This window comes from Phyllobates terribilis, unplaced genomic scaffold, assembly GCF_046119375.1.
Source record: "Phyllobates terribilis strain yellow unplaced genomic scaffold, ASM4611937v1 Scaffold_4__5_contigs__length_816908805, whole genome shotgun sequence".
NCBI lineage: Eukaryota > Metazoa > Chordata > Amphibia > Anura > Dendrobatidae > Phyllobates > Phyllobates terribilis.
In genome coordinates, this window is record NW_027362764.1 from 115,061,291 (window position 1) to 115,081,551 (window position 20,261).

The 20,261-nt window shown below is 39.3% G+C and overlaps 1 protein-coding gene across 1 annotated transcript in view; it reads left to right on the top strand.

Moving 5' to 3' along the window:
* Window positions 1–20,261, top strand: part of CNPY1 (canopy FGF signaling regulator 1) — a 270,619-nt gene that overhangs the window by 196,465 nt on the left and 53,893 nt on the right. Inside the window, exon 3 of the mRNA XM_073677697.1 lies at window positions 11,598–11,713. Within this exon, the coding sequence (XP_073533798.1) occupies window positions 11,598–11,713 (116 nt within the window). The remainder of the gene's footprint in view (window positions 1–11,597; window positions 11,714–20,261) is intronic.

The following is a 20,261-nucleotide window of genomic DNA, read 5'->3' on the forward strand; positions in this document are numbered from 1 at the left end:
CTTAAACCCTTGCTATGAGTGCCTGCCATTCTTATGCACTCAGTACAATATTCCCATTGTGGTTATACAGTTTTGACACCGTTCCCTTCAGGATCCAGTGGAAATATCAGTCAGTATCATCTGAACATCATGTGCCTGATAGTAGGGATTATTGGAAGCATATTGCTGCCCAAACTTAATTTCCTCACTTCACCTTTTGCTACAATGTTCTCAAAATGAATCGATTTTATCATGACACTTGCTTTATTTTATCTTGATGTATTTTTTTTTATTATTTTTATTCACTTTATATTAAATTATGCTCCAGTGGGTTTTGCCGGTGTAGTTTATTTTAACTAATATGTTTATTCAGTCAGAATTATTCACATTATTCCCTCGAATAATATGATATGATTGTTTCCTTATTGATCATTATACAATGTTTTGGTTTAGTCAGTAAAAATATTCTCTATAACCTGTCATTTTTGGTAACCTCTAGAAAAAAGCACTCTAATGCCTCTTTGTTCTCTATATACTTTTGTTTTATAGAAATTGCAAAATTATTAAATGGTACTTATCATAATTCACCTTTTTTATTAATAATTAAATAATGTAATTATTTATAAGTGCTTACTTGTTTTTGTTTATTGAGGGGCTGATGCATCAAGCAGTTTTCATCAGAATACTTTATTAAAACTGCTTGAAACGTCACAAAGTTTTATGCAAAACTCAGACTCAAAGTGGCCAGCTCCACCAACATTTTAGAGTGGCCAAGGGCGCCCAACAAATTCATCATAATTTACGCCATAAAAGTGGCATAAATTACAACCGAAATGTATGCCAGCTGGCATACATTTCTGGCAGTAGCACACGACAGTTGCAAGATGCTCCAAATTCATTAAAGGAGGGCTCGCTTCTTAATCAATTTGCCACATCTGACTCCTTCACTCCCTTCTTGACAACCTCTGTACATGTACAGTTCAAGTCGAGAGCAGATGTATGTAGCGGGTTGAGAAGCTCATACCTGGGAGATAACAGCTGTGATACTATGCTGGCTGCTGTTAACCACTTAAATTCTGCTGTCAGTCTCTGGGGGGGCGCTACATTCTACACGTACATAAGAATGGGTTGTTATGGTAGCTGGGAGTCTACCAAAGGCCCCCTTATAATTGAAGCCCAGCTTATGGCTTTGCTTCAAAGGAGACCATGTATTTAGCCACAGTGCCTCGAAAAAGTATTCATACCCTGATTTTATGTGATATACCAACACAAAGTAGCAAGTATTTGTGAAGTGTAAAGGAAATGATACATGTTTTTTTAATTATTTTAAAAATATAAATCTGAAATTTGTGACGTGCATTTGTATTCAGCCCCCTGTAATCCGATACCCCTAAATAAAATCCTAAGTGACCAATTGCCTCCAGAAGTCAAATACGGTAATTTAGTAAATCGAGTCCACTTGTGTGTAATTTATTCTCAGACTAACTACAGCTGTTCTGTTAAGGCCTCAGAGGTTTGTTTGAGAACATTAGGGATCATGAAAACTAAGGAACACACCAGACAGGTCAGAGATAAAGTTGGAGAGAAGAGTAAAGCTGGGATAGATTATAAAAAAAAAAAAAAGAGAAAAAATAGCCCAAGCTCTGAACATTTCATCGTTGCACTGTTCAACCCATCATCCAAAAATGGAAGGCGTATGGCACAACTGGAACCCTACCAAGACAAGGCCGTCCACCTAAACTGACATCCCAAGTAAGGAGAGTACTAATTAGAGAAGCAGCCAAGAGACTTATGGTCACTCTGGAAGAGCGGCAGAGATCCACAGTTGAGGTGGGAGAATTGGTCCACAAGACAACTACTAGGGCTCGCTCACACGAGCGATGATCGATTGTGGTAATGACTCTCTGCTCAAACACCGACAAGAGTTTGAGCCGAATTTCAGTTAACTGTTAACCAATTATCTTGCATGAGAGAGTTGTATCACAGGTGCGGAGAAGACGAAGAACTTAATTTCTCCATCTTCTCCATTCTTGCTGTCCTCGTAAATCGGACTGCACTGGGATGACATCCAAGTGCAGTCCAATGTTTTACATGCACCCATAGACTTGAATGGATGCGTGTCATCTGATTTGCAGAGCCACTCGCAGTATGCTCCCGAGCCACTCACAATATGCTGCAAATTTTTTTCTCATGCCGCATCGGAAAAATAAAGTCCAAAAAAAACTGGGATTTTTTTTTTCTACACTTTTTTTTCATTTTCCAGTACATTTCATGGTATAATGATTGATATTCAAGAGTACAACTTGTCCCGCAAAAAAACAAGACATCATACGTTTATGTGGACAGAGAAATTAGAGATGTAGCATTTGGAATAAGGAGAGGAAAAAATAAAATCATTGGATCAGTTAGAAAACTGAGAAACCTAGGATATGGAACTCTGAGATACATAGGATGTTATTTGTTTTACTCAGATTGCTATAGACGTTAATTGCTAAGTCCCGATATGTAGGACGTGATTTGAGTTTCGCAGACACAGACCGTTTTGTAGAGCTGATCTATGAACGGGTCAATGTGCTCTCCGAGAAAAAAAACTACAGCACGTGGACGTGTAAATGTAGACTAACTCTGGGAATAATCTGCTGCAACACTCAGGAGGCAGATGTTTCGTTACTCTTTACGCCATTTCAACTGGAGAAACGACAAAAGTAATTTAAATTTTGACCCTTACGTAATAGTTGCACAGTGTGTTTGTTCCTGCCAATAATATTTAGCTTAAGTTGTACATCATGAAAGTTCACATGCGAATACCACATCCCAGATATTCTGCAATCCTTAGAATGCACGGTATTTTTTTTTTTTAGCGTCCAGTAACAAGAACATGCACATTACATAAAGGTGTCTCCGCATGACAGTTATTATATAGAGATTACTGGAGCAGAACTGGAAAATAGTATAGCGTGAGATGGCCTTTCTCATCGACAGCCGGAAAGGTCAGTACAAATCTCTTGGGATATCTCTGTGGTCTCTCTTCTCTCCTCTGACCTCAATCACAAGTATGAATGGGAAGTAACGTTGCAGGGTTACGCTTACCCTTGTTTCTAAACAGAGAACTGGACACCACTTTGTAATGGCCTTTTGTCAGGTCAATAAGAGGAAGAAGAAAAAAAACAATAGAACATCCTTTCCTTTTAGCACCAAAAGAAGACTATGTGTAGTATGAAAGGATTCTGAGATCCCCAAAACTCTGTCAAATGCCCCAAGTAGTTTTATGATTTTGGATTCAATGTATAGTTAAGAGATAAATTAATTCATATCATTGGGAAATATGTTCTCTATGTTCACACAGTGCAGATTTCACATGAATTTGTCAGAACCGAAACTTGGATAGACCATTTTTGTACAACCCCACCTTACGATCCACTCCTGTTTTTGGATTAAATATTCAAAAAACTGCACCATAGTTTCATATTGCAAAAAATAAAGTAGAAAGTATCCCATAAATTCTTACATATATTTATACAGTACAGACCAAAAGTTTGGACACACCTTCTCATTTAAAGATTTTTCTGTATTTTCATGACTATGAAAATTGTACATTCACACTGAAGGCATCAAAACTATGAATTACCACATGTGGAATTATATACTTAACAAAAAAGTGTGAAACAACTGAAAATATGTCTTATATTCTAGGTTCTTCAAAGTAGCCACCTTTTGCTTTGATGACTGCTTTGCACACTCTTGGCATTCTCTTGATGAGCTTCAAGAGGTAGTCACCTGAAATGGTCTTCCAACAATCTTGAAGGAGTTCCCAGAGATGCTTAGCACTTGATGGCCCTTTTGCCTTCACTCTGCGGTCCAGCTCACCCCAAACCATCTCGATTGGGTTCAGGTCTTGTGACTGTGGAAGCCAGGTCATCTGGCATAGCACCCCATCACTCTCCTTCTTGGTCAAATAGCCCTTACACAGCCTGGAGGTGTGTTTGGGGTCATTGTCCTGTTGAAAAATAAATGATGGTCCAACTAAACGCAAACCGCATTGAATAGCATGCCGCTGCAAGATGCTGTGGTAGCCATGCTGGTTCAGTATGCCTTCAATTTTGAATAAATCCCCAACATTGTCACCAGCAAAGCACCCCCACACGATCACACCTCCTCCTCCATGCTTCACGTGGGAACCAGACATGTAGAGTCCATCCGTTCACCTTTCCTGCGTCGAACAAAGACACGGTGGTTGGAACCAAAGATCTCAAATTTGGACTCATCAGACCAAAGCACAGATTTCCACTGGTCTAATGTCCATTCCTTGTGTTCTTTAGCCCAAACAAGTCCCTTCTGCTTGTTACCTGTCCTTAGCAGTGGTTTCCTAGCAGCTATTTTACCTTGAAGGCCTGCTGCACAAAGTCTCCTCTTAACAGTTGTTGAAGAGATGTATCTGCTGCTAGAACTCTGTGTGGCATTGACCTGGTCTCTAATCTGAGCTGCTGTTAACCTGCAATTTCTGAGGCTGGTGACTCGGATAAACTTATCCTCAGGAGCAGAGGTGACTCTTGGTCTTCCTTTCCTGGGGCGGTCCTCATGTGAGCCAGTTTCTTTGTAGCGCTTGATGGTTTTTGCAACTGCTCTTGGGGACACATTCAAAGTTTTCCCAATTTTTCGGAATGACTGATCTTCATTTCTTAAAGTAATGATGGCCACTCGTTTTTCTTTACTTAGCTGCTTTTTTCTTGCCATAATACAAATTCTAACAGTCTATTCAGTAGGACTATCAGCTGTGTATCCACCAGACTTCTGCACAAGACAACTGATGGTCCCAATCCCATTTATAAGGCAAGAAATCCCACTTATTAAACCTGACAGGGCACACCTGTGAAGTGAAAACCATTTCCGGTGGCTACCTCTTGAAGCTCATCAAGAGAATGCCAAGAGTGTGCAAAGCAGTCATCAAAGCAAAAGGTGGCTACTTTGAAGAACCTAGAATATAAGACATATTTTCATTTGTTTCACACTTTTTTGTTAAGTATATAATTCCACATGTGTTAATAAATAGTTTTGATGCCTTCAGTGTGAATGTACAATTTTCAAAATCATGAAAATACAGAAAAATCTTTAAATGAGAAGGTGTGTCCAAAATTTTGGTCTGTACTGTATATAGAACTGTGCAAAAGTTTTAGGCAGGTGTGGGAAAAAATGCTGCAAAGTAGAGATGCTTTCAAAAGTTCCAAAGTAGAAGTGTTAATAGTTTATTTTTATCAATTAACAAAATGCAAAGTTCGTTCAAAAATTAGGCAATAGGAGATCACCTCAAATATTGGTTTTATTTAGATTTCTCTTTTTTTTTTCATTTACTTTGCATTTTGTTAGTTAATAAAACAACTATTTACACTTAATTATTTAATTATTATTTTGCAGCATTTTATAACCAAAACCCCCCCCTGCAATTTTAGCATTGTTTTTTGCATGTTTTGTTTGCCTTTCTGTGTATGGAATAAACAAAGATATAGTTTTACAGTACGTCGATACAATTAAAGTGATTTCCAGTCTGCAACTTTTTTTTTGTGTTACTACTTTAGCAACAAAAATCGCTTAAAAAAACCTGATTTTGTTCACTGATCAGTATTTTATTTTGCATAACAGAATGTAGTTTTTATTGGTGCCATTTTTATTGTGACTTAAACATCTAACAACAAATAGATCATTGCTCTTCTGTGATGTATTTGGCTTTGATCTATGATGTACCCTGGGGGTGATTGTTAGGACTTTGATTGCCTTTGCAATATTTTGCTTCCAGCGATCGCGTTGCAGGGAGCCGATGGAGTGACAGAGGGATCATACTCCCTCTGTCAATCTCCTTACTTTCCACGGCATGCAAGATTTTAATTTAGCCACTAAAGAGCACTTAAATTGAACATTCACCACTTCTGTATATTTGCTAGCAGCCTGGAGTGAGTAGAGTTAGACAGAGGGAGCCATGATATCACGATTCTCAGGTAATGATTCGTTGCATTTTCATGTCCTAATGGAAAGTTCCTCATTCTGTTGGGTCATGAAAAGGCAGCGCTGTAATGGGAAGCAGTAAAGAGTAACTAAATTATTTAATTATTGATTAGCCTTTGCAAAGTTATGAATTTTTGTATTATGCTCCATTACCATATTGTGCCTCTATCAAAAGTGACCCAGTTTTAGAAGCTACATTGTTCAAAGCATCCATTATAACCTGTCTCCTCCAGAAACGCTATTTACCTGCAGATATGGGGTTAATCTGAAGGAAAGGTGCTTTAATTCATGTCTGGCTGGCTTACAGCAGCAGCGGCTGCAGAAGATTAAAGTTCTGTTCTCCCTGAAAAAAACTAAAATTCCTGTGCTGCCATATTCTGGGAGCCCTAATTTTCCTTTTGGCTCTGTTAATGGAGGAATGAGGGCCTATTTTTTGTGAGACAATTTGTAGTTTTTATTGTGATCATTTTTTATTCTCTGTGAGGCAAAATACTAGAAATACCGCCTATTCTGTCCTTGTTTTTTATTTTTAAGCATTCACATGGTAAGATAAATACAGTAACTTGATAAAGTTATAGCTCAGGTTGTTATGGTCACTGATATCAGTTACCATATTTTGCGGACTATAAGATGCACCCAAAATTTTAGGGAAGAAAATAGGAAGAAAACATTTTTTAAATAAAATGGTGGTGTGTCTTATAGTTCGATTTTACTGTAGCTTACCAAGGAAGGGGGCAGTGGCTGCGCTGGAGCAGGGTTACAGGACGCAGGATCGCTGCTGATGGCGGCAGGAGTGGGGCGATGCTGCGGGCCCCGGGGCTGGGAGGAGTGGGTGTCCCGGCGGTGCGAGGCTGCGGTGAGTGGAGTCCCCTTCCCATTGATTTCCCTGCTGTAGCCTTCGGGAAGATGGCTTCCAGAGGCGGCGTGTGCGCAGATTGAGATCTCGGGAGACACCTCCTGAGATTTGAATCTGCACATGCACTCCCTCCGGCGTAAATTTTCCCGAAGGCCGCAGCAGGGAAATCAATGAAAACGGGACTCTGCTTACCGCCCACATCTTATGAAAGCCCCGGGCCCGCAAACTCGCACCGCCAGGACACGCCCTCCTCCCAAGATTTCAATCTGCACATGCACGTCCTTCGTCAGCCATTTTCCCAAAGCCCGCCGCAGGGAAATCAATGGAAAGAGGACTCTGCTCACTGCCGACATCTTATAAAAGCTCAGGGCCCTCAGGCTCGCACCACCGGGACACCCCTCCTCCCGAGATCTCAATCTGCACATGCACCGCCTTCGTCGGCCATTTTCTCGAAGCCCGCCGCAAGGAAATCAATGGAAAGGGGACTCCGCTCATTGCCAACATCTTATAAAAGCCCAGGGCCCTTTGCCTCGCTCCGCTGGGACACCACCTCCTCCAAGCCCCCGGGGCCAGCAGCATCACCCCACTCCTGCTGCCGGTCTCCTGCAGCAGTGACACTACCTCCTGTGACACCGCTCCACTTCATCCGCATCCCCACCCTTCCCGGTAAGCTACCTACGGATTATAAGACGTACCCCAATTTTCCTCCCAAATTTGGGAGGAGAAAAATGTGTGTTATTATCCGAAAAATACGGTATGTCTATTTTTTATATTTATTACTTTTGCCCAATAAAATTCCTTTAAAAAAAAATATTTTTTCTGTATTAAATCACAATTTTTTTTTCACTCGTTTTTAATAGCTGGGCCTAATAGGCTTCTGTAGATGGCATGCCTTTAAGTCAAACAATGCAACCTTAGACACCCCTCAATCACATCACTGGCTTTGGGGTAATGAGGGAGCCACCCCCCCGTTGAAAGCCTAGATGCTGGAGATGCAATTGAAAGCCTCATATTGGGAGTTAAACAATCAGGATTGGCGCTAGCACAGACCCTCGCATTTGCATTGAGGTGTCAGCTGTATGTTACAGGATTTACTCCTTAGCCCATACCATTGACATGCCGTAGTAATATGGCACAGTGTGTTGATGACAAACTGCCCATGAATTAATAGTACGGCATGGAAAAGGAAGGAGTTGAACCAAATTTTAAGTTAACAAGTTTTAAAAAATTATTAGTGATTTCTTTTGAATTTTCTGTATCAAGTTATATTTAAAATAAAAATCTTGCCGTTTCGAAACTGGACACTGAGCATCTAAATAGTCAGAACTTTCCTTATCTGTAGAGATTCTCAGCAGCCAATTGAAATTGTAGCACTGAGAAGAAAGTCATGGAATTATGCAAATCACAGGATGGACAGCCGTGTTAATAATATGCAAATAATGAAAATATGGAAACAAAGTTTGCAAAACATCTGTATATACTCAGTATCGAGTATTAGCACCACACATAGAAATGCACGCGCTAACACATCTTGGCATGCTATCCATGAGGTTATTTATGGTTTTCTGAGGAATCAATACACATGTCTATAATATCCAAATGCTGAAAAATTATAAACAACATTTTCAAACATCTTGATTTAGTCAGTATTGGGTATGAGCGCCACGCACTTTGTACTCTGGGAATATTATTAATTGTTGTCTGAGAATTATTCTGCCACACTCAATGCACTTGGGCACTCAGATCATCAAGATCTACAGCTGGCAGCTCCCTTTACAATTGTCGACCAATGACATCCCATATGTCCTTGATGGGAGGCAAGTCTTGAAATACTGCAAGCCATGATGGAATGTTAAAGCCACTCATGCTGCTCACCACAGTACAAGCAACATATGCGGCTTGGGGTTGTCTTATTGAAAACGGATCATGAAAAACTTTATAGAAATAGCCGTACCATTGTTTCTATGATCAAAACAATATAACACTGTTCTGTTCTCATACCTGGAATGAATACTAGAGTTGTACGGTTTCAACACAACAACAGGCCACATATTGCTTGTGTTACTGGCCTTGTGGCCTAAATATGCTACCATGGCCTGAAGCGTCTCTGGACTAGCCTCCTATCCGGCACGTATGGAACATCATTGGTCATTAATTGCAAAGGGAGTTGCCAGCAGCGGATCTTGTTTCTTTGTATGTACAAGTGCATTCAACACGGCAGAACGTTCCTCAGACAACCATTAATAACCTCACTGATAGCAGCCAAGATGTGCAAGTGTGTGTTTTTCTGCACGGTCATATTTGCTACTGATCAATTCGAGAGGTTTTGAATTTTGTTTCCAGTTTTTCTTCATTTGCATATCATTAGCATGTCTATCCATCCTGGGATTGACATAATTCCACAACTTTTTTTTATTGGATGTTGCAATTTCAATGTTGAGTAGTGTAAATAATGAATCCACCACTGCTGATTACAGCTTACCTCCTCCCCTATCTGCACAATGACTTCTGTACGGATCACAGAGCATGCCTAGAACACTCTCCCAAGTCTCAAAATGCTATTAACAGCAACTCGAGTAAGACGGTCGCCGCTAGAATTATCTACAGCAAAATAGAATTAAAATAAAAAAATATGTATCAGTATCTGTGTTTAATTTGTAAATAAAATATAGGTAATAAATACAGGTGCATCTCACTAAATTAGAATATCACCAAAAAATTAATTTATTTCAGTTCTTCAATACAAAAAGTGAAACTCGTATTTTATATAGAGTCATTACAAACAGAGTGATGTATTTCAAGTGTTTATTTCTGTTAATGTTGATGATTATGGCTTACAGCCAATGAAAACACAAAAGTCATTATCTCAGTAAATTAGAATACTTTATAACAGCATCTTAAAAAATGTTTTTAATATCCGAAATTTGCTTTGATAGCAGCCTTCAGCTCGTCTGCATTGTTGGGTCTGGTGTCTCTCATCTTCCTCTTGACAATACCCCATAGATTCTCTATGGGGTTAAGGTCAGGCGAGTTTGCTGCCAGTCAAGCACAGTGATACTGTTGTTTGTAAACCAGGTATTGGTACTTTTGGCAGTGTGGACAGGTGCCAAGTCCTGCTGGAGAATGAAATTTCCATCTCCAAAAAGCTTGTCGGCAGAGGGAAGCATGAAGTGCTCTTAAATTTCCTGGTAGACGGCTTTGCTGACTTTGGTCTTGATAAAACACAGTGAACCTACACCAGCAGATGACATGGCTCCCCAAACCATCACTGATTGTGGAAACTTCACACTAGACCTCAAGCAGCTTGGATTGTGTCTCTCCACTCTTCCTCCAGACTCTGGGACCTTGATTTCCAAATGAAAATTGGAACTCTGGGACCTTGTGGAGTGTGTCAATGACTGCCTTCTGGACATCTTTCAAGTCAGCAGTCTTCCCCATGATTGTGGAGCCTACTGAAACAGACTAAGAGACCTTTTTAAATGCTTAGGAAGCCTTTGCAGGTGTTTTTTGTTAAAGGGGTTGTCCACTACTTTATATGATCCCCTAATGTATTCCCCCAGGGCTCCTAAGTGTTTCCCTAAATACCTTGTGGTGCCTTTTCTGCCTGTGAGCTGCGCGATCACTGGCCAATCACAGGCATCACGTGACCCCCGGCTGCAGCCGGCTCTGACATCCGTTGACGTCACGACAAGTGCAGGCTGCAGCCGAGGGTCCCTCTTCCACGTTCCACCAGTGGCTGCTGGGTTGTGGGCGGGGTTACCCCCCGCATCACACCTGGCAACCACCGCGCGCACTCCCTCTCCTCATTCACTGGGAAAGCGTGTGAGGAGCACGTCACTGATGTCACGCCTCACTTGATGTGACATCAGTGTATGGTGACGTGATGCCTCTGAGTGGCCAGCGATAGCGCCGCTCAGAGGCAGAAAAGGTATCGCAAGGTATTTACAAAACACTTCTGGGCCCCGGGGGGATACATTGGGGGGTTCATATAAAGTAGTGGACAACTTCTTTAATTATTTTGACTTATTGAGATGACTTTTGTGTATTCATTGACTGTAAGCCATAATCATCAACATTAACAGAAATATACACGTGAAATAGATCACTCTGTTTGTAATGGCTCTATATATGAGTTTCACTTTTTGGATTGAAGAACTGACTTGATGATGATATTTAATTTAGTGAGATGCACCTGTACTTTCTCACCATCACAAATATTTAGATTTTATTTTATTCTTGTAAATAAAATTGTTAAAATGAAAGAGAAACTATTGTAAACATTGATTACTTAATTATTATATATATTTTTTAGTAAGAGTAGTATTATAGCGGTAATAGTATAGTAAAAAGCTGCTGCAGTGCTGCACTACAGTTATATACAGCCATTCCCCAGGTATGAGCGTGGCCTTATTATTGTGTCTGTATATCACATCGTTATTACACAGCTAGACAGAAAATATGTACCTTGTTATTATTCCGTGCCCCTGTGTAGCTTACAGTTTGATTTCCTTACATTAGGGTCAATATAGTTAGAAGCCAATTAACCTATGCGTTATGTTTCTGGGCCGTGGAAAGAAATCTACGCACCTCGAATGAACATGGATAAATGCCAGGGCATGGTACAGGGATTGCTGAGGCTGTCAAGTATAATCTTGCCCATATCAGCATAGATACAAGTAACATTTGTCACAATAAATGTAACTTTTTTTTTTAATAATGCTTTAAAAATATTTCTGCTTTTTTTTCCTCTTTTCTTTCTCTCTAGCCTGCAGGGCAGTGGTAGATGAGCTGCTGCATGAAATTAGGAAAGTGAGCCCGAGTAAGACAATTGACGTAGGGTCATTCAGGATAAATCCGGACGGGACGCAGGTACAGAATAAGGTAAGAAGAAAAAAAAAACGGGACTGAATTGGAGATGCTAATATTAACAAGCCGGGGGTTTTGGTGTAATCCTTCAGCCTTCATGATTGGATTTATTCCCTCCGAGAGCTGACATAACCTTAAACTTTCCTTTCTAATATCTTATGTAACTCTTCTGTTCCTGGTAACCATTTTGCTCTGTCTTTTCTTTCGCTCTTTGAAGCCTTCAGAATTGCATTGAATGCTATTGTTTTTTGCATTGTTTAATGTTCATGCATATTAAGGGATATCATGATAGCCGACACAATACAAGAGTTTAATGTATAATTGCATAGAAATAAAGGCTAATTGAAATCCGCAAATGAAGGCCCTTTAGGATTCCTTTAGGGAATCTTTCAAGGCCACTGAAGTCAAATTCTTTTTTGAGATTAATGTTATGCGTATGATCCGGTATACCCTCGTTCACCTCATCTTCTTTGCTAAGACTACACAATCCACAATCGTAGATCTTACTCTTGCTCATACTGCTTCTGCTCTTGGGTGATTATAGTGCTTGGGTTTAATACAAAATGAGAAGGGATCTATTTAAACGTTCATTATGGCTTTGTTATGGATGTTTCCGAATGTATTGGAAGTTAATATAAGTCAATTGTAATTTTTTTGGTCCTTTAAGTAATTTCACTGATTCACATATATTCTGAAAAATAAGAATTGTTGAATTTAAGAGGACAATGCTGTTTTTATTCCTGTTTCTATAATTTGTATTTTTCCAACCTATTATATTCCTGGTCCTTCTAAGTGTTCCTTCCAATCATAGAGCTATTACGGTAACCCTTTCACTCCTGAGCCTATTTTCACCTTCTTGACCAGGCCAAATTTTACAATTCTGTCCAGTGTCACTCTAGGTGGTAATAACTGTGGAACACTTCAACGGATCCCAGTGATTCTGAGATTCTTTTTTCGTGACACATTGTAACTTTGTTAGTGGTAAATTTAGGTTGAAATTTTGTGTGTTTATTTGTGAAAATTAGGGCTGTGGAGTCGGTAAGCCAAACCTCCAACTCCTCAATTTCCCTAAGTCCCGACTCCGACCCCACAGCCCTGCCTCACTACTGATCATGTACTTAAAGTGCAGCACAGATTCATCTCAACTAAAAGTCGAGATCCTTAGATCAGGAACAGAACAGACATTTATAGGACATTTCATAACTTTCCAAAATTCCCATGAAAAAATTTACAGCACATCCTGCATTGAACTATTGTGCCCAATTTATTATATATTTTAGGAGTCTGTCCATTTTATACCAACTCTGACTCCACCAAAATGGACACCGACTCGTAATCCAGACCCTGGTAAAAATATGGCAATTTGGGTGAAAATTTTGAAAATTTCGCAGTTTTCAAGCTTTCAATTTTTAGATCCTTAAACCAGTTAGTCATGCTGTACAAAATAATATATAAGTAGCATTTCCCATATGTCTACTTTATATCAGCATCATTTTTGAAACATAATTTTTTTGGGGTCAGGAAGTTAGAAGAGTTAAAAGTTTATTAGCAATTTTTCTAATTTTTCCAACAAAATTTACAAAATCATTCTTTTTAGGAACCGCATAATGTTTGAAGTGACTTTGACAGACCTATATGATAGAAAATACCCAAAAATTACACCACTCTAAAAACTGCACCCCTCAAGGTCCTCAAAACTACATTCAAGAAGTTTATTAACCCTTTAGATGCTTCACTGGAATTACAACAATGTGGAAGGAAAAAATTAACATTTTAATTTTTCCCACAAAAATGTTCATTTAGCCCCAAATTTAGTATTTTCACAAGGGTAACAGGAGAAAATGAAAAATACGATTTGTTGTGCATTGTCTCCTGAGTACACCGATACCCCATATGTGGAGGAAAACTACTGTTTGGGGGCACAGCAGGACTCAGAAAAGAAGGAACACCAATTGAAAAATTTGGCTGGAATAGATAGCGGATGCCATGTCGCGTTTGCAGAGCCCTTAATGTGCCTAAACAGTAGAAACCCGGTCAAGTGACCCCATTGTGGGAACTGCACCCCTCAAGTAATTTATCTAGATAGGTGATGAGCACCTTGAACCCACAGATGCTTCACAGAATTTATAATGTTGAGCCGTGAAAATGAAAAAATAAATTTTTCCTGCAAAAATGTTGGTTTTGCCCCAATTTTTTTTATTTTCACAAGGGTAACAGGAGAAAATTGACAATACAATTTGTTGTGCAATTTCTTCCGAGTATGCTGAAATTCCATATGTGGTGTAAAACTACTGTTTAGGTTCATGGCAGGGCTTGAAACGGAAGCTGTGCAGTTTGACTTTTAATGCGCAAAATTGGCTGGAATAAATTAAGGAAGCCATGTCGCATTTGTGGAGCCCCTGAAATGCCAAAACAGCAGAGTGACCCCATTTTGAAAACTACACCTCTTGAGGAATTCTTCTAGACGTGTAGTGAGCATTTTTAACCTTCAGGCGATTCACAGAATTGTATAACATTGGGCTGAGTCAATGGAAAATTACCATTTTTTTCCACTAAAATGTTGCTTTGGCCCCAAGTTTTCAATTTTCAAAATGATGACTCATCATCGCCACACAATTAAAGAAAAAATAATAGATCTACCTGTAGCCAAGCAAGCCAAGCATTTTTGTTCCCCTGATCACAGCATAAAAGACATGAAATTACTGGTATTAAAAGGTAACTTCAAATCTCAAAGAGAAAGAAGAATCTCAGAATATAAACTGATGATGACCTTTAACACTTTCAGAGCAGGAATGAATGTGTCGCATGGATTTATGTCATTCTACATCAACTAAGGAATGTGCCCCTCAGACTTGTGAGGCCATCATAACACTGGACCTAGTCACAGGACAATAAAACCTTCACACTCCTTATCTATTAACTGCTAAAATATTTAGAGCCAGAACTGTTTCTCTCTTCCATAATAACTCTGCTTTTCATCACCTGTCTTATCTATTGCATTAATTTTGGGTCTTATTGTGTATAAATATGTGACTCTTCAGATTTTGTGTTATACTATGCCTGATGAAGAGGCCTGAGTAGTCTCGAAAGCTTGCAATTTGTTACCATCTTTTCAGTTAGCCATTGAAAGGTATCAACCACTGAGGACTCTCAAATCTAAATATTTTTCAATTTTCAAAAGGGATAATAGGAGAAAATGAGTGGTACAATATGTTACGCAATTTCTCCTTCAATTTCTCTACTTTTGAGGCACAGTGCAAAGCTTAGAAGGGAAGGAGCGCCATATTATTTGGCTGATTTTGCTGTTATGGTTTACGGGTGTCACATTGGCAGAGGCCCTGAAGTGCCATAACAGCAGAACCCCTCACATTAGTGACCTCATTTTATAAACTACACCTCTCAATTAAATCATCTTTGGGTGTAGTGATCATATTGACAACACGTGTCTCATAAAAAATTCCTCCAGATCGTTGTAAAAGATTCATTGTCAGTTATTGCAAACACTTGATTGCAGTTGTTGCTGCTAAGGATGGCCCAGGCCAGTTATTTTAATTAACTGAGATAATGACTTTTGTGTCTTCATTGGTCATAAGCCATAATCATCCACATTAACAGAAATAAACACTTGAAATAGATCACTCTGTTTGTAATGACTCTAAATAATATATGAGTTTCACTTTTTGTATTGAAGAACTGAAATAAATTAACTTTTTGATGGTGTTCTAATTTAGTGAGATGCACCTGTAGCACCCATCTTTACCTAACTGGTACATGATGCACCCCTTTTTCATATTTAACATAGTTCTGCACATCGCACAAAAGAAGGAAGCCTGTCAGCTCCTGCTCTGAGCAGGAGCTTACAGGCCACCCTACCTAGGTTACCCCATGGCCATCTTTTGCCCCGGGGTCACCATGGAGACCATCGGTTGTGCCAATTGGAGCAGAGAGAGAGCTCCCTCACTCTGCAACACGATTGATGTTGCTGTCGCTATTGACAGCGGCATCAGAGGGGTTAAATGCCTGCACTTGGCGCTAGCACCGATCGTGGGTGTTGCCACAGGGTGTCAGCTCTCATATAGCACTGACACCCGCTTTTGATCACACCAGAGCTCAGCATGAGCCCACACGATCGTCACGCCATACATGTACGGTGGCTTGCGGGAACACACCTCCTGCAGCACTGTACATGTACGGTGGATGTCATGAAGGAGTTAACTACTTTTCTATCAATAAACTTTGTATGTTCGAGCAGTCCACATATTACTCTGCACTGACATTCTAAAAAGTCATTTCAGTGTAAACAGTTTGCAAAAAAATCATGCAGCTGTGGGGGCAAGAAGTTGACTGTTAAACAGAGCCAGATTTTCCAGTGGAAAGATGAACATGGTTCATTACCATCCACTCTCCATCTCTGTAGACACAGCGCTGAATCATAACTTGTGTATACAGGTTAGGAAGCAGTAGCACTTACTGTGCTTCCTCCTTCAGACCCAATGAATATGAGATTACTGGGTGGGAGCAGGAGACACAGTTACTTCAGCTATGCTGGCAGGAGGCTAGAAATCCACTGTAACTGGAGCTAATATACCAGCCCAAGTTATAGAGGAAATCATAGATTTAAAAAAAAAAGTGTTAAAATGTCCCCCCAAATGTAATTTATGGCCTTACTAAATAAATAAAACAATAATTAAAAAAGCTAAAATAAAATAGAAAATTAGACACTGTCAATCTGAATTGCTGTTTCTAGCCCCACACCCATTAAAAAAATGTCCAATATACAAAAATAATTTCTATGAAAATGGGAACGCAATTTAAAATGTTTTTAAGCGGTCCTTTGCAGCCATAAAATAAAATTAAATGCAAAATAGACAGGTATATCCTATTTATTTTTACATTTATCCGCTGATATCAGCCAAATAAAATAATATAAAAATGAAGCCCCATGTATCACAAAAAAATGGGATGAAATTCATTTGATTATCTGAGCGAGAGCATTTTTTGAGCTGTTAAAAGCGCAAGTATGCTAAAACCCAAAAATGTGTTTGGTTAGAAAGGGAGGAAAATTCCCTGGTCATGAACTTGTTAAATGGCCATATAATTGTGTATGGATGTAAAAAGTTTTTAGAAATCATAATTAATAACGGTATATTCTTTAAATAGACTAAAGTCCATAGTAGGGTACTGCAAGGATCAGCAGTGGGGTACCACAATTAAGCTCCATTCTTTTTAATCTCTTTATTAATGACCTTGTGGATGGGATTGAAAGTGTCCCCTATAAACATTGTGAGCACCCACATAGCCTCTCTATACACATAGTGAGACCCTACATATTTTCCCATATACAGTATGAACCCCCAGAGAGAGAGAATATGTTTCAGAGAATATGAATGATAACAAAAAACTTTTTCTCCACTCCTGGTTATTGGTTGGGTGAAGCCATTTATTGTCAAACAACTGTGTTTTCTCTTTTTAAATCTTAATGACAACCAAAAACATCCAAATGACCCTGATCAAAAGTTCACATACCCTGATGATTTTGGCCTCATAACATGCACAGAATTTGACACAAATGGGTTTGAATGGCTACTAAAGGTAACATCCTCATCTGTGACCTGTTTGTTTGTAATCAGTGTGTGTGTGCATAAAAGCTGAGTGAGTTTCTGGGATGCATCTTTCATCCAGCCACTGACGTTTCTGGATTGTGAGTAAAGAAAAGAATTGTCAACGAATCTACGGGAAAAGGTAGTTGAACTGTATAACACAGGAAAGGGATACAAAAAAATATCCAAGGAATTGATGATGCCAGTCAGCAGCGTTCAAACGGTGATTAACAAATGGAAAATCAGGGGCTCTGTAAAAACCAAACCACGGTTAGGTAGACCAACAGAAATTTCGGCCACAACTGCCATGAAAATTGTTCAGGATGCAAAGAAAAACTCACAAGTAACTTCAGCTGAAATTCAGGACTCTCTGAAAACTAGCGGTGTGGCTGTTTCAAGATGCACAATAAGGAGGCACTTGAAGAAAAATGGGCTGCATGGTCGAGTCGCCAGAAGAAAGCCATTAGAAAAAAACAACACATACTCCCCTCGCTCCCGTTCTCCTGGCACTCTGCACTGGTTTCTTGTGAACTGACTCTCCGCCCAGCAGACGCGATATAATGACTTCATCGGATCTGCTGCTTCACACGCTGATTGGTGGAAGAGGCAGCCAGCGGCACCATCCTCCAACAATGTATTCACCGCTATTTGCATCCTGATGATACGGATATCCGTGATATCTGCAAACTGAACATTTTTAAACAAAGTTATATTATTAAATTTCTATAAAACTCAGTCTTGTCAAAATTTGGGAAATTGTTCTTGTATTCAGTGACATTGAAGACATTGATTAAAATCTTGCTTTTACAATGGGATGTACTTATTTATGCGGAGCACTGTACATTCTTTGTAGCAGTAATGTAGTCTAAATTTTATATATTCAATGTTTGCACATTTTAGTGCTTACAGAGTACAAGTACACTTTCTGACAAGTTTCGGATCAATTGTGATCCTTACTCATAGCATGCTAAGGTTAAGAATCACAACTGATCCAAAATGCGTCAGTTACTGTACTTGTCGTCTTCTGTGGATATTCAGTAAAGCCTATTGGGATTTTATCGGATTGTTGGTGCTGGATGTTTCTTTTTCCAAACAGAAGTACTAAGCCAATTTTTAGTGACATTTTTTGCAGAATAATAACTCTGTCAAAAGATGTTATCTATTGTAAGACATCTGTGGGCAATAACATTAAAGGCCATCTGTCCCTGAGTTTTCCCATATAAAGTAGGGCCAGGGCCTATAAGTCCTCATATACATTATGCTAGAATGCTGCATATATGTCCTCAATGCACTCTATATAACACAAAAAGAGCTTTTATTATGCTCAAATACGGCGCTGTCCGGTCTGATGGGCGTCGCTGGTCTTGATTTGATGTCTTCTCTCTTCTTGCGATTGCTGTCCTCCTTTTTGCTTTTTGTGAATGACGTATCCTACTTCATCCTCACAGTGCATTTTAGAATGCTGTATATGAGGGCTTACAGCTGCTGGCCCTACTTTGTATGGGAAAAACCTGGTGACAGATTCTCTTTAACCCCATCTCTTAAGATGTGATCTAGAGAATCATTATCATATAAAATTGGGAGATATTTATATACAATACTGATGATGTTAGTAAAATCCATGCTATAAGGGGTGGAGAAAGTAATGTAGGTCATATCTTGTCAGTGTTTAATGATAGAGGTGGAGTAGCCTCTTCTTTTCAATTTCTTGGTAATAATATCCCTCTGCTGTGCATAATGCTGATCATCAGAACTTACAGGTCGGGCTCTTAAATATTCACCAATTGGTGAAGTTTTAACAACATGAATTGGGTGGCAACTATCAGAGTACTGTTTGGTATTGTTAGGTAGTGGTTTTCTCAGATGTTTGGTGAGAATATTGATACTTGGTCAAAATGCACTGTAAAAATCAGATTATTTTAGTAAAAATATGTAACAGATTGCTTAATAAGATCTGGTGTAGTATTCCGAATCAGGAGTAGGTCGTCTATATACCTACTGTACAATTGGATATAGGGATTGTCGGGGGTATATAGGTGACTCTCTTCCCAGCAAGCCATATATAAATTGGCAAGTGAAAGGAAGAAATGAGTTCTTTGGGCAACTACAAATCTGTAGAAAAAAGCAAAAAGTTGTTAAATGAGAAAAATTATGGTTTAATAAAAACTCAGAGACTGTAATGATATATTCTTTGAGATCTGCCAAATCATAACTGAATCTGACAAGAATGTAATGCTCTGTGATGCAGATTGGAGGTGTAACGTTAATTAGTGTCGCTGGTAACCCAACTATAATGATTTTTCCACTGAATGTTATACAACTTTAGTAGTTTCTTAGTATTTTTGATAAAGCCTGGTTGTGGAGACACGGGGGTCTCCCGTGGGCATAATACTACTCCGACAACACAGGGTGAGGGTAAAACAGTTTGGCAATACTTTATTGAACCACCAGACAGACAATAATCATATAGAACAGTCCCAGCAAATCTGTATTCCTCCAGCCAGGGCCGTGGTCACTTAATCTGGCATCCCATAGAATCCAAATCTGTGTCCCTCTGCATGGAGCAATGTGTCCTAGCTGCTGTTCTGAACAGTTACTCTTAATGTAAGAGTCTCTCTTGGCTGTGATTTTGTAAAGGTCTTTCTCATCATTCACAGGGCAGGGGAAAAGGTGGCAGGGGCTCATGTCTCACTGTATGATCATTTAATCAATTTGCATAGTTTGTCTTCCATTGCTCTGTAGATCAACAAACTAGCTGGCCTGGTTCAATATGTAATTAGCATATTAGCAAACATCATTGTTCCATGACCCTGAGTCCCTGTCACCAAAAGATAGCAGACAATAAGTTGCAGTAAATATCAACTCAAGTGTCAACATCCAGGCTTATACAAATAATAGTCTGTCCTTCTTGACCAGCCAAAGAAAAACACATAAATTCAAAAGTCAACATAATAGTATATTTC